Source organism: Molossus molossus, unplaced genomic scaffold (genome assembly GCF_014108415.1).
Source record: "Molossus molossus isolate mMolMol1 unplaced genomic scaffold, mMolMol1.p scaffold_m16_p_10, whole genome shotgun sequence".
Taxonomy (NCBI): Eukaryota; Metazoa; Chordata; class Mammalia; order Chiroptera; family Molossidae; genus Molossus; species Molossus molossus.
The window spans coordinates 9410139-9426057 of NW_023425345.1; the positions used below are offsets into that span (position 1 = coordinate 9410139).

Here is a 15919-nt window from a genome sequence, read left to right on the forward strand (position 1 = left end):
TATCTTTTTAAAATGCCTGTAACAAACCCGTCTCCGGGCTGCCGCCCCCTTTCTGTCAAAGGCTTCATCGTGCTTCCTGCTCGCAACCTGGGCGTCGGGCTTCCTTCCCCTCCCCTCTCCCTGCCCTGTGTCCGAGAACTGACTGAGTCTTGTTGCTCGGCCTTTGATGTCCCCCTACCCACCCTGGTCACCGTTTCCCTGAGATCGCGGATATGAGGGCGTGGGAACTCGCGCGGACGGCCTCCTGCTTCTTGCCAGGCCTTGGGCGTCCTCTAACTCAATGTAAGCCTCTCCAGGGGACAGCCAGTTAGTAACTGACACCTGCTATCATGTGGATTTCTCAAGTGACCTTCCTGTTTGGTGGGTGAGGACACTGAGTCACAGAGTGGGCGATGGTCTGCTCCACAGGTCATAGCCATAGGTGTTGGAACTAGAAGCGAACCCTGGGAGTCCTTGGGTTCCAAAGCCCACGCTGCTCCCCCCAAGCTCTGGTTGCTTGGTTATTACAGTCACCGGCTTGTCCGAACGAGTCTGCTGGCCTCCACCCCCCCACTTGCATCTAATTAAATGAATGGACACAGTCCTGAGCACGTGGGCTCACATGATGGTGGCGAGCATGACTACCCAGCAGCAGGGGTGTGGCTCTGGTGGCCGGGCGGGGCTCTGCGCAGTGGCTCTGGCCAAATTCCAGACCCTCCTCTTTCTTACTGAGTGATCCTAGTCCAGAACTTCACCTCTCTTGGCTTTTATTTCCTTGTATGTAAAATGGGAATAAAGCCCGGCCAGTGTGGCTCAGTGGTTGAGCGTCAACCCATGCACTGAGAGGTCACCAGTTCAATTCCCAGTCAGGGCACATGCCCAGGTTGTGGGCCCAATCCCCGGGGGGGGCATGCAGGAGACGGCCCATCGATGTTCTCTCTCATCGATGTTTCCATCTCTCTCTCCCTCTCCCTTCCTCTCCCCTTACATTAATAAAAAAATAAACAAATGAGTAAAATAAAACAAAATGGGAGCTACCTCATAGATATGTCAAGAGGTTTGAACGAGGCTATGTATGTCCAGGGCTCAGCACCGTGCCTGGTGCAATGTCAGTGCCCAGAAATGGGAGCTGCTGTTGCCTCTACCTCCAGAAGAGTTTCCCTGAACCTGCTCTGTGTGCTCCTACCCTCTGCGTGCACCTCTCCCACCGCTGCCCAGTGCCCACGGAATGGAGCCCACGCTACTACCTGGCACAGGGCCTGCCAGCTTGCCACTCCCATATTTCCACCTGATCCCCCAACCAGCCTTCCACTCAAACCAACGTGAACAATTCCTTGTCCCCAACTTCCTTCTGACTCTACCTGTTTGCACATGACACCCTCCTGTCGTGGGAGGCAATGTCTCACACCCATCCAAGAAGCCTACTGCATGCATGGTGCCTGTGGCACACCCGGCCTGTGTGCAGCCTGGGAACACGGTGGTACGTGACCAAAACCAGTTCAACACCTGGTTTTTCGGAGCACCTACAGGGGAGCAGAGAAGTGGACGCACAGGAAGTAATTCCAAATGGTGGCCAGCGCTGTGTAGGGTGCGATAGAGAAGACAACAGGAAGACTCTACTTAATTTTTTTATTTTATTAAATTTATTGGGGTGACATTGGTTAATAAGACTATATAGGTTTCGAGTAAGAAGTACCTACTTTAGACCAGTTGCCAGGGAAGCACACTCTGGGGACACAGCATTTCAACTGAGACCTCGTTACGAGAAAGGGATTGGCCTAGAAAAGAGTATTAGAGAATACTGTTAGAGAAAGGGAGCAGCATGTGCAAAGGCCCTGTGGCTGGAGAGAGTGTGGCCCATTCGGTAAAGAACCGAAAGGCCTGAGGACTGGAACATAACTGGTAGGCAGAGGTTGGGATGGGGAGGATGCAGAAACACAAGACGAAACAGAGATCGGCAAGAGTAGACCAGGCAGAGCCTCTCGGGCATGGAAGGGAGGCCCAGCTTCACCTTGAAATCTTCCCAGGCTTCTTCGGTCCTTGATTTCCCGCTTCAGACTCTTCCAGGCCTTGCCTTCTCTGTCACTCAGCCAGGATTTAAATCTCCAGACCGTTGTGAATGTAGAGGGAATACCTCCTTCATTGGAGAGCGGCCCCAGACCCCTCAGGTCCCAGCGCCCCAATTCCAGGACTTGAAGATGAGGTTGATACAGGGCTGAGCTGGGCTCACTCTGCTCGGACTCCAGCCCCAAGGAGAATGCCCAGTGCGAGCACTGGGCCACCCTCACTAGTTCTGATTTCTTGGGAGAGTTGAATAGGGCCCTTATCTGAGTGGAGCTCTCTGGCTTCCAACATTGATCTGCCCTTCTAACAGGATGTTGGCCTCTGTGCCACCGGGCAGTGCTGAACCCTGGAGCCCCGGGGCATGTGAGCAGGGACAGTGAGCCTGTGAGAAACTGGTGGAGGGCTCGCCACCCCCACGGGAACTAATCAAGCTATTGTTGGGAAGGGAAGAGAGAAAATAGCCGACAAGATGGTTTTTGTTCTCTGTGACCTGTCTGTGTCCAGGGAGGGGCTGGCATGTTGCAAATGGGAATGACCTTTGAAACGCATTTGAACAGCTTGAGAAGGGAAGTGGGGGGAGTGGGGACAAGACACGGGTGGCAGTGGAGAAGTTCCACCGCTCCTGAACGGTCTGAGCTTGGCAAGAGGCTTGCGTCTGATTTCTCGTCTATCACAGGGAAAGGAAAGAAAGCGAACACACGGGTGAGCAAAACGTAGGTGTACAGTTCTGAGTACAAAAAACACAAGTTTATTCTCGTATCATTACTGGTTAATTATCGTATTAGTTTCTATACAAACAACTATAAACCTACTTTTGCCCACCCTTGTATATAAAGTGCCTCGTACCATTCCTGGCCCTTACGAGATACTCAGTACATGCTGTTGTTACCCTGGGAGATGACAGGGTGAGCCGACTCACCCAGATGCAACACCGTGGCGCCCCCTTTCATCTCTTGACCACTGACAGATGACTTTGGAAACCTATCAGAATGTCTCCAAATTCTGCTGATGCTCCCCTTGCAAAGCTCTTGGCCTGGCCTCTAAGAATGAAGACGCTCGTTTACAAGGACATGTGTACAGATATGCGACGGTCGTGCTCTTGGGGCAGAGAGAGAATCACGCAGGTGTCCTTGAACGGAGAGGGGCTGAGGACGTGCAGCACACATGTCCTGTGGAATGTTGTGAAGCCAGGAGACTGGGAGGCGGGAATGTGCCCGTCGATGTTGGGGGGAGGGGTGCATGGTGTGATACTAAGTGAAAAGAGCCGTTTTTGAAAACACAGATGTCAGCTTCGACCATGTATGTGTGTACATGTTTGCAGAGGTTGAGCATGTTGAGTGATGGGCAGGACACCTGGCAGGTGAGATCTGTCAGCTGGGCTGCGGAGCTAGGGAGAGATATAAGAAAAAAAAAGACTGGCCAAAATTGGGAATAAAGACTTGATGAGGAATGTTAAAGGAGGAGATAGGTGTAAAATTCTATCTCTAATATTGTTGCAGAATATCCCATTTTTGAATTGGACATATCAATGAGAATTATAAAGTATTGCGGACCAATGCACTGATTAGGTTAGATGATGAGGTTGTAGACAATCCTCATCTTGAATTTCTATGGTCATTCGAAAACTGCTATTTCCATTTTTAAAAGTTTCACTGTCCTCATCCCTGTTCAGCCCCGACCAGTGACACTTCCTGTTGGTTTTAATCAATTCCCAGTTGGTATCTGGCCCTTCAGTCTCTCTTGATACAATTCATCCTGCAGCTGGTTGGTCACTTTCTGGTCCCCAAACAGCTATTTCCCCATGGGCCATCGAAGCAACATATACTCTTCCCTTCAGCTTTGAAGGTCCCCAATAACATGGCCGAAAATTTCCTCTTCCTCCTCCCCAACATCACCCAGAGCCTTGCGTGCCGGTTCCAAAAAGAATGCTCTTCTCAACGAGTCAAAGTAAAAAATGGCAAAGGGCCCTGGCCGGTTTGGTTCAGCGGTTAGAGCGTCGACCTGCGGTCCTGAGAGACCTGGGTTCGGCTCCCGCTAAGGGCGCGTACCTCGGTTACAGTTTGTCCCCGGCCCTGGTCGGTTGTGCAGGTGGCAGCCACTCGATGTGTTCCTTTCACATCGATGTTTCTCTCTCTCTCTGTTCCTCTCTCTCCCTCCCACTCTACCTGAACAAAAAATGGAAAAATGTCCTCGGGTGAGGATTAAAAAAAAAAAAATGGCAAAGGAAACTTTCCCCCGGTATCAGAAAAATGCATTGCTTCAAACAAAGTTTCAAAATACTTTCTTTGAAATACCTGACTGTGAATTCTCAGATTTTTCTAGATTGCCTTTCTGTGTTCTATAAACCCAGATACCAATTTCTATTCCCACTACTTCCGACAGTAATACATATATTCCTTCCATTGTAATTAAGAATGCTAAAGAAGGGCATTCTTAATTTTATCTATAAATTCTATATTGTATCTAACAGTTGTGTCCAAAGTAGCTTTATGGTGGATCAACTCCTATCAAGTATCATAAAAGAAGTCCTTCTTGTGGGTCGAGCTTGTGAAGAATCTAAACACTCGCCGTGGGGAAAGCATAGTTCTTCGCATCGTTCATCGCTCGAGGAGTGCTGAGCCCTCCCACCCACGACCCACTCGGCCTTCAGAATCTTTCTCGGAGCCTTCCTGTCCTATGGAGACTTGCTCATGACTCCACCCACCCACACGTGCCGGCCAAGCTGCCCCTGATTGGACAGCCCATCCTTCCAGATGAGAACTCCTGCCTCAGTCTTCCGAGTCCTGCACAGCACGGAACAGAGCCAGCCACATTGTTCTCGCTCCTCGGGCACCCCCTGCGTTGACCTGATATTTTACTCCTCATTATGATTTGGGGAAAGCACGTACTGTGCCCCAGATCTTCACAGGGTCCCCAGAGCAGCGTGCCTTGGTGGAGAGAGTGGACGCGCAGGACCTGGAGTCCTGGTTCTGCTTCTGTGTGACATGAAAACAATCACTTCGTTCTTTGGGCTTCCGTCTCTAGGAGGACACATGTATTAGTTTCCTGTGGCTGCTCTAACTAATTTAGCAGTTTTAAAGGACACCTTTTTATGATCTCCTTGTTTTGTAGATCAGAAGTCCAGGGCCCGCCCTCAGCTCCTGGAGGCTGCCCACCTTCCTCCTCCAGCTCAAAGCGGAAAGGTGTGTTGAGTCTTTCTCATGCTTGGAATTTCTCTGTCTTCCTCTTCTGCTATCAGCCTGAGAAATTCTCTGCTTCTGAAGTCTCGTGTGATTCGATTAGGCCCTCCCAGATAATCACCTTATTTTAAGGTAGCCTGTGCCATACAATAGAACAATCGTTACATGATGTTATATGACAATCTCATCACAGTCACAGGCTCCAAGGACTACGGTGGGACATCTTGGGGAGCATTCCAAGAAATTCTACCTGGCACATCATGACACCAAGGGGACTGGGCAAGATTATTGCTCAGGTTATTCCAATTCAAATAGCCAGTCTTTAGCCACCTCTGATTGCTCCTTCTGGTCAAGCCCCTTGATTTTCCTTTGTTGGCCTTCTATTCCCTTCACCCTGTACTACCAGATAGTACCAAACTGGGGCCTCTGCTCTCTCTTCTCCTTCATCCAGCCTTCTTTTATCTCCTCGCTCACAGTTGGAGCTAGCTCCTTCCGCTGCCCAGTTCTACTCTACACTTTGCGTTTGAACTTCCACTTGGGACTAAGCAGCTTTTCTTTCCTTAACAATCCTGACTTGGATACTTTATCCCCATTTTGCAGATTAGAGGATGAAGGTTTAGAGGTTAAACATCTAGCCCAAGGTTAAACAGAAGGGCAGGTTTAACCCCGACACCCCTGTTCTTTCCAGAACCCGTCAGTGTCCGTGGAAATGATCGGGCTGGGAGGGGGGACGGGAAAAGAGAGCACACTCATTTCCCTTCACCTCAAGATCCACCTTGAAGTGAGATGGAGATGAAGCTCCACGAGTGACCGGGACAATTCTCGGACTGCTGCTCGTGCTGCGTGGTGTCTGTGAGTGGATGGCTAGGTGTGACGATTCTGCTGGGGAACAGAAGCTACCTGGTGAAAATGCACTCATTCATTCCACTTAGGTTGGTAAAAATATAAGCCTTTTAACCCCAAGTGTCGGGAGCTCTTTCTCTGCTCATGAGAGCATTAAGGCCGTACAACCACTTTAGAGAACAATTTGACAACATCTAGCAAAACTGAGACAAGCTTTGCCCCAACCCAGCAATTCCTCTCCGGTGCATGGCCCTGAAGAAACTCCCCTAATGGGCAGAAGGGAGCATGTTCAAGAATGTTTGTACTAGTATCATTTCTTTTTTTTTTTTTTTATCCTCACCCGAGGATATTTCTCCATTTTTTGTACAGATAGAGTGGGAGAGAGAGAGAGGAAGGGAGAGAGAGAGAGAGAAACATCGACGTGAAGGAACACATTGAGTGGTTGCCACCCGCACAACCAACCAGGGCCGGGGACAAACTGCAACCGAATTACATGCCCTTAGCGGGAACCGAACCCGGGTCTCTCCGGACCGCAGGCTGACGCTCTAACTGCTGAGCCAAACTGGCCAGGGCTAGTATCATTTCTAACTGGACAAACAGAAATCGCCTAAATGTTTTTCAGCAGGATATGAACAAATAGTCATGTGATCATAACATGGAATACTATGCAGCAGTTAAAAATGAATCAGAGCTATATAATCAACATACATGAATCTCACAAACATTACATACCCCACAAAAGTTGGACAGTAATAGATTCTTTTGATACCACTTACATAAAATTTAAAAATATGTGATACATATTGCTTGGGAATCATATCTAATAGTTAAAATATGAATACATGCATCTGAATAATAAACACAGGGTTTATATCATGGACATCTCTGAGATGAGAGAGAAGGGAATGTAAGAAGAAAAAAGTACATCAGGGTCTTTAACTACTTGGGCAATGGTTATTTCTTAAGTGAGGTGATGTCCACAATACTGTTTTTCAAGTCTTGATTCATATGTGAAATATGTTATAATAGCTATTAAACTGACAAATAATTACCACCAGGAACATGTTATCACATAACATTAAGTGGATAAAACAAAAACAAATTTGAATATGCCCAGTACTTCTAATTTTGTAAGAACAAAGCAAATCAAAAGAAAAAATATGGATTAAAAAAAGTAGAAGAAAACCAGCAGATAATACACCAAAACTGTTTAAAAGTCTGAGGATTAATTTGTATTCTCTTCTTTATATATAATTACAAAGTATTTTATTATAGTTTCCAAACTTTTTATAGTGTGTATATATATTGCTTCTGGGATCAAAATCAAATATTGCCTTTTTTTAAAGATGCGCTTATACTCTAAACACCAGGATATGGTAAATTCTAGCCTGAATAAGGGGGAATTGTTTTTACCCACCAGCTACTGCAGGAAGACACTACACCTAAGAGAAAACTGTTCACATCAAGCTTAGGATCTGACAGACCCAAGTGTAAGTCCCAGCTTCACCCCCTTCCCAGTGGCTACCTTGAGTCTTAATTTCCCTATCTGCGATATGGTAATAAAAATACCTTCTCTAGGAGACTAAACTTTGGATGATGAGCACACATTGCAATATACAGATGATAAATGATAGTATTGTACAATTGATGCTTATGTCATCGTATGAACCAATGTCACCCCAATATGTTTACTTTAAAAAATGTCTTTCCTTCTCGCCTCATGGGGCCATGACGGAGATGAAATGAGATGAGCCCCATCGAATGGCTTTGTGACCCATAGCAGACCCTTCTTCAGCAGCTGCAACATGTCAGACTAGGTGCTGGGCACCCAGAGGGTCAGCACAGACAGCACTGTCAGAGGACAATCTAGGACAGAGTGACCAGAACGGACAACTGTGCAGCATCCAGAGTGGGACATGATTACCCCTGGCTGGGAGCTGATCCAAGTTGGGAGAGTGATAGTATTACTAAGTAACTGGAAGGAGTGACCTCTGCCCTCAAACAGCTCTGCATATACCTCTAGACACCAAGCAGACCCATCTCGGGCAGCATGTGAGCAGCACGGAGGAAGAAATGCAGAGCCCAGGTCTGGACCCGGTTCCCTCACTTCCTGGCAGAGTGGCCGTGGGCACGAGCAAACGCCCGATCGGCCAGCCCCACTCCCCTCTGTATCACTGGAAGAGGCGTGCGTGCCTGCAGGCCTTGCTCAGGGACGGACAGAAGCACACATTCCATGTCAAATGCCTTTCCTGGGCCGGGCAGTGTTCTGGAAGCTGGGCATTCACCATGCCAGTTGGAGATGACACAGGGAAGTCGCTCGGCACCGTGCTCCACGCAGTGTGAGCAATACACGCATGTGCCGGTGGAGAGCGTGGCCCCTGTGGCTGAGAAACCTCGCAGAGTGGCCTGCAGAAGGCTGGGGGAGGGAATGAGAGTTTCCAGATATGTGAAGTTGTTGGGGAAATAACATAAGGCAGAACTGCAACAGGAACAACGGAGCTGCTGTTCCCTGAGCACTTCACATGCAGAAACTCATTTGATTATCACAGCAACCCCCTGTGGGGGTCCAATGACCCTTTCACAGGGGTCACCTAAGACATAACAGTAGCAAAATTACATAGAAAATAATTTTATGGTTGGGGGTCACGGCGTTAGGAAGGTTGAGAACCACTGCCTAACCGCTGAGCCAAACGGGCCAGGGCGTGGAGCTTCCTTCAGAAGCCAGAAGTGTTGGCGTGTAGTTTGAGCCGCAGCAGGATGACCACCTGTCAAAGCATTCTGGTGGGGCTTCCCGGTGCTATCAGATGACTGACTCTGTCTGCAGAACAGGCAGGGCCCAGAGCCTCGGTGGAGATGCGCCGAGATGCTAATGAGCGATTTCCTCTGGTCTCTTTCAGCTCGCGGCCCCGCACTTCCCCGTGGTGGTCAAGCTGGGACATGCCCACGCCGGAATGGGAAAGGTATGAGAAGCAGCTCTTACACTCACGTCGTCGACACTCACACAGGCTCCCCAGAGGCCTTGTTCCCCTCTCTCTCTGTCCCCACCTCCGCCCCCCGCCCAGAGCAGCGTTGGAGGGGCCGGGAATGCACTCCCTCTCCTCCCCACTGCCTTCCTCTGAGCTCCCCCCGCCCGAGCCTCTCTCCAGCTCAGTCTGGACTTGCCAAAACCAAGCTGAAATTGCTAGCTAATTGTTTCCTAAAGTCGCGGCTTCAGGGTAATGAATGTAAAGCATTTTGTAAATGGTGATTCTTTTGTACCTGTCATCATCTCCACAGCTGAGCGTATGCTGTGTCACCTACAGGGCTAACACCTGCAGGGCTAACACATCGGGCTCCCTGGAGGACCCTGGGTTCTGTTCGCTTCTGCAAAAGTGAATAATACATTTTACCCAGGGCAGCTGACATAATGGTCAGATTTTTTCCATTGCAAATGTAGAAACTCAACTCAGATTGGGGGGAGAGAGAATTCATTGGTTCAAACCATCAGAGCTGGATCCAGGAGCTCAAATGATATTGTCAGAGCTCAGTCTCCTCTGGCTGTCAACTCTGTTCATCTGCTCTTGGTGTTTTCTTGGATAGTCAGCAGGGCTATGGATGGCCCGCCTGGTCCCTAAGGCCACCATACAAGAGAAGAAAGGCTCTGTTCTTTGCAGCATCTCTTTGTCTGACCTCATGGAGGGACACTGAACAGCCTTCCTGTGCTGATCCCTAACAAGTGATATGGAGATGTACTCAGCCCCCCCAAAAACCATGTGGATCAGGGTCTCCACCGGAAGTGGAGATGAACTCCTCAGCAAGAGGGTAGGAGTGTGGTGAAGTGGGCGAGGGGCTACCACAGGCGTCTCTCAAACTTCTGGCACAAATAGAACCACATGAGAACATGAGATCTCAGCACTTGCCATCCCCAGTGGAGGGACCTGAGCCCGAGCGCAAGGCCCCACACAGGGACTCCTGGATCATGGACAGCACGAGCCAGGAGAAACCTTGTTCTGAGAAGGCCCCCCGGCTGTAAATAACCCTGCTCCTGGCACCTTTGCTCCCCACCCCGTTTGCCTTCTGCACCTCACTTCCCAGCTACACTCCATGTCCTCAGCAGCAGAGAGTGAAAAGGGACAAGCAGCTCAGGCCCCACCCCAGCTCTGGTGTTGGTATGAACTTGAGCCCGTTGCCATCTAACTTCTCTTGGCCTCTCCATCTGTGGAGTGATGAGAATTCTAATAACCGTCTTTAAAATAAGTCCTCCCTCCACACACAGCTCCCTAAAAAGTACACATCGTGAGGGCGGGGCTTCTGCCTGTTTGCCCCCACTACTGAGCCCTGGTGCACAGTGGCCCCTCCGGTTGTTGGTGGCCTGTGTGGATGAGTGAACCCCTGTTTAGACACATCTCTGTGTCTGTTCCCCACGGCCTCTCCTCCCACCCCTCAGTTCCACTAAGGTCCCCCTCCCAGCTCTCCTCCCAGCTCTCCTCCGCTCTCTCTGACCGCCCTTCAGTTTCCTTCAAGGCCCTTTCTTCCACTGTCTGTCTACACTTCCGGCTGTCTACACTTCCGGCTGTCTACTCCGCCAGCACACGCCCTCTGAACACCAGTCTGCTCCCAGGTCTTCTGTGGCCATCCACACGCCAGCAGCCAGCCCCAGTCACAGCTCCCACGGAGAGTGCCAGGCTCCCGTCCTGGTCCCCTACACATCCACCTTGTCTCCCCGGGAAGGCTCCGAAACCCCACAGACCATGCCCGAGACCCCCCCAGACAGCCTGCTCCCTCTCCTCCTCTGTGTCCAAATGGTCACCAAGTCTGGGCACTGGCCCGTTATTAACATTTCTCAAATGTGTCCCTTTCTTTCCACCCACGGCCACCATGTTGGACAATCCCAGGAAAGTTAGAGAATTCCCAAGAATTAAATTCTGTTTCTAACACTTAAAATAATCCCAGACAGGAAATAAAAGGAAGGAAATACTTAAAGAGAGTGACACAATGCTCGGCAGGGAGGGGGTCACCTCTGAGAAACTCAGACCCAAAAGGGACTCACAAAACGTGGAAAGGAGGCCACACCTCCGGGGATGGGAAACACCAAGCGGAATAAACGGAGGTTTACAGAAACGGTGAGATCAAGGGAGGAGGGCTCTTCTCTTTCTGTTCGGAACGAGCAAACGATCGGAACGGTCTGAGCGGATGACGTCATGTTTGTGGCTGAGAGGGAGTAAAATAAAACTGGTACCTTCCATGCTGCTTTCAGCCTCTCCAAAAGGAACACTGTCTGCCTGGAGGCAAGCGAAAAGCACATGCCTGGGAGGAAGCTGGCAGAGAGAATGTGGATGAACTCAGTGCTGCCGGAAATCCACCGAGCGCCCCGTGGATGACATCACTGACCATCTTTTACATGCCCCCTTGTTCATACATGGTGATCGGTACCTACCCTGCGCTGAGATTCGGAGGACGAATAGTCTCTGCTCTCAAGGAACTAGGGAGACAGACACATAAATAATTAAGTATGATGCGTTTGGGGGCTCTGGTAGAAGGCCATGCGGGGCGTAGGGGATTGAAGGAAGAGAATTTTAATGTAGATGGAAGGAAGGAGCTTCATTTCACCTGGGGGGTGAAAAGATGGAAAAAACTTCCACATCAGGGGAATTGTAGGTGGGTTGGCGTGCCTGGAAATGTGAGGAAGCCTAACAAACAAGAAAGACTTGAAGGAAGAGGTGAATTGATACCTTCTTATATTAAAACAAGAATAGCAGATGTCACAGGCAGAGAAATCGAGCACTGTGCTGTCTGGGGAGACATAGGGAGGAGGTACTCATGGGGAACACCATGAGTTCTTCAGAAACCAGTCCAACTAGACCAATGGTTCTTATGAGGGAGGATGATTGTGCCCCCAGGAGGCCTCCGGATGTGTCTACATGCAATTTTGGTTGTCATGACAGCGGGTGAGAGTTCTGCTGGCATCTAACACCTACCAGGTGCAGGCCAAGGATGAAGGATGCTGCTGAACATTCCGTGTGCCCGAGACAGTCCTTCCCAACAGAGACTCAGACAACCCGAAATGTCAGTGGTGTCGAGATTGAGAAACCCTGGACAAAACTAATTTCATTTCCTTTTTCCTTTGCTGAACGTTTTGCCAGACTATACACCAAGGGAAACAGTAGCTATTATAGAGTTCAACATGCATCCAAATCTGTTCCAAAGAATTACAGCTACAATTATAGGTTTGGAAAACTCTGTGTTAAAATAAGTTTTATTGCAGAATTTCTCAGAGTCATAAATTTTGTTCATATACATTGTAGGGAATAAAAGAACATAAAAAAAATGAGCGGGATTTCCCAGGTTTACCTGACCTCAGAAACCTTTGACCATTTCTTTATTGAGATACTTGTCCTTTTATTAATTTGAAAAAACTCTTTGTATATTAAGCACATTAATTCTTTGCCATGCTTTGCAACTATTTTTCTCCATTTGAAGAGTTACATATTCATTGTATTATTCAGTTTTTAACCATTCCATCTTTGGGAGGCCTTACGTTATAGTTGCAAAGGGCATTGATGTGAATCTAGATTACTCCCTGTTAGTTGTGAGACCTTAGGTAAATTTCTTAGCTTCCCCACCTTTGTTTCTTCTTATGTGAAGTGAAGATAATAATAGTATCAACCTCATAAACTGTGAGGATTAAGAGACACTATACACCAAGTGCAGAGCCTGGAACACAGTGGGCACTCAATAAATATCGGCCATCATTATTATTAAGAATGTTCATACCTACCCTGGCTGGTTTGGTGCAGAGGTTAGAACATCAGTCTGAGGACCAGAGAGGCCCAGGTTCAGTTCCCGCTAAGGGCATGTACCTCAGTTGCAGTTTGTCCCTGGCCCCGGTTGGGTCGTGCAGGTGGCAACCACTCGATGTGTCTCTCTCACATCGATGTTTCTCTCTCTCTTCCTCCCTCTCTCCCTCCCACTTTATCTGAGGATAAATGCAAAAGTGGGTCCTGGGGGGGGAGATAAAAATAAAAATGTTCAGACCTACTTTGGGGGTCCAAAATCCAAATGAAGCCAGAAAGGGAGATATGACTAAGCAATAGCATCTGTCAAAGATTTCAGTTTGTTTGGCTGGAAGTGCAGTGTGAGTCAGATGAGTAGGAGTGGCCAAAACCTCTAATCCATAAATACCCAATAAATGGATGAGAATGGGCTCAGTCCCATTACTCATTAGGAAAATGCAAATCAAAACCACAAACCACAGTGAGATGCCACCATATAACCACGAGAAGAGTTAAAGTTAGAAAGATTACTAATACTAAGTGTTGACAATGCCATGGGACAGTTGGAACACACGCCCACACACAGCTAGTGAAAGTGTGAATTGGTACAACTGCTTTGGAATACAGCTTGATATTGTCCACTCGGCTGAAGTCACACATGTTCTTTTAGGTATGCCCAGCCTGAAGGCAGGCATGTGCCCGCCCATGTTTATAGCAGCTTCTTCCTAACTACGGAAACCCAGGCATAGCCTGCGTGTCCATTAATAACAGAAGAGATTCATGAATTACAGTATATTCAGACAAATGGAAAATGTCCCACAATGAAGATGAATGAACTACGACTATGTATAACAACATGCATGGATCTCACAAACACCGTCGTCAGATAACAAAGAATTCCTATTTAGATGATTCCATTTATGTAAAATCAAAAACCCAAGGAAACTAAACTATAGTGTTACGGGGGATACCTATTTAGGTGATAAAACTTTTTTAAAAGCGAGAACATTGTTAGCATAAAAGTACATTGTGTCCATGGGGGAGGGAAGTGGGCCAACCTCCAGTTCTTGACTCGGGTGTTACGTGGGTGTTTGCTTTGTGAGAGTTCATTGAACAGTCGTTTTTGCACTATGCGGTTCTTTGTGTGTGTTATATTTTTAAGTAAAATATGGTTTTTATGTTATCCAGCCCTGGCCGGTTTGGCTCAGCGGTTAGAGCGTCGGCCTGCGGTCCAGAGAGACCCGGGTTCGGTTCCCGCTAGGGGCACATACCTCAGTTGCAGTTTGTCCCCGGCCCTGGTTGGGTTGTGCGTGTGGCAGCCACTCAATGTGTCCCTTTCACGTCGATGTTTCTCTCTCTCTCTCTCTCCTTCCCACTTTATCTGAACAAAATATGGAAAAATGTCCTTGGGTGAGGATAAAAAAAATAAAATAAAATAAAAATGTCACCCACTCTCAGGACATATTAATGAAGATCTGAGATCCAGAACATGCACTGGTCTGGCCATGCCCAGCAGAGATTGAATCGGTTCCGGGCTGTGCATCAGTCCCGGGTGTTGAGACAGCTGTCGACAAACGAGTATGTCCAGGGAAATTTGAGCTGAACAGGAGGAAAGAGACGTTTAGCCTCGAAGGGCTAGAGACAGTGTGGCCAGCATCTTCAGAAACATGGAGAATTGTCATGGAAAGATAGATTGGACCGATTCCACACAACATCTGGCAGGCAAAGCTGGGCGCAAAGTTAGGTGGAACAAATGTCAGTTGTGTCGAAGAAGCAACTTTCTAGCAATCAGAGGGGAGAATTCATGGAATGGATGGTCCTCTAGGTAGGAGGTCCCATCGATCAGAGTTTAGCAAAGATGAATACTTCATGGAGACTTTTGAGAGAATTTAAGCATTGTGTCAGGTTCTTAGCCGGAGATGTTTGAACCCCCTGAAACGGAGACAATTGTGTATATATATATATATATATATGTGGTGTGAACATTTTGGGGGGCAAGAGGCTTCATAACTTTTTTCAGCTGTTCACAGGGGCCTGTGGCCCTCCCAAAGGTTAAGACATTGCGGAGATGTGTCCTACATTACCTTAAAGAGTGAGAATTCATGGTTTCAATCAATGCTCAGCGCAGTCCATTGACAGGAATGGCATAACCATGTTACCATCAAAGGGTTAGGAGCCAGGTTGAGGCCAGCCGCCCGTCTAGTGTGGGGTCAAGTCTGTAGAATCCGGAGTCAGGTTTGTTGGTTTGAATCTGGGTTGACCGTTTGCTGGCAGTGTGTCCTGAGGCAAATTGCTTAATCTCTGTACCTCAGTGTCTCCTTCTCTAACTGGGAGACAGTAATCTCTCTCCTGGGGTTGTCATGATGATACAATAAACCAGTCAAGGTTTAGGCAGGTGCCAGGGAAATGCTCAGTGAATGGGCATTTAAAAACCCACTACAAATATAAATCGTTTGATCACTTACTGATTATCTCAGTGTCCCCAGGAGACAGGGTGATAACCAGCTGACCCCACCGTGGGGGTCGCCTTATCCTTATTTCAGACTGTCAGGGCTTGAGTCCCAGCATCTCACCTAGAAGACGAGAACTGAAGGCCCAGAGAGGGGAAGGGTCTTACCCAAGGCCACACAGCAGGGGAGCATCCCCAGAAACAATTACCGGAAGGGAAAGAAAGACCTTTGAGATAATTCGGTCCCATTCCAAACTTCAGAGACAAGAACAGTAGTAATAACAATAACCACAATAATCACAAAAGTGGATGTTCTCTAGCATTTACCCAATGCGGGCCTTGTTCTAAGTGCTTAATATATATTCAGTCGTTGAGTGCAATCCTCAGAACCACCCCGTGAGGAAGATGCTGTTGGAATCCCAGTTTTTCCGATGAGGAAACTGAGGTGCAGGGAGTAAGTGGTGCAGTTGGGGTGCAGGCAGTCTGGCTCCGGCACCTGAGCTGCGGGAGGTGACGGGCATATCCATGGTCACAGCTCAGTAAGCCCAGACCCAGGGAGCCTGCCACCCCCCTCCATGCACAGGGTTCGTTGTCCTCAAAGGAGCCTGGAGTGTGAATGACAGGGTTGAGTCACCCCTGCAGACAGCCTGTCT

General features: G+C 48.4%; 1 protein-coding gene across 2 annotated transcripts in view; it reads left to right on the plus strand.

Moving 5' to 3' along the window:
• Positions 1–15919, plus strand: part of SYN3 (synapsin III) — a 413377-nt gene that overhangs the window by 333978 nt on the left and 63480 nt on the right. For both annotated transcript variants that reach the window (XM_036251978.1, XM_036251979.1), the window contains exon 7: positions 8963–9025. In XM_036251978.1, coding sequence (XP_036107871.1) covers positions 8963–9025 — 63 coding nt within the window. The remainder of the gene's footprint in view (positions 1–8962; positions 9026–15919) is intronic.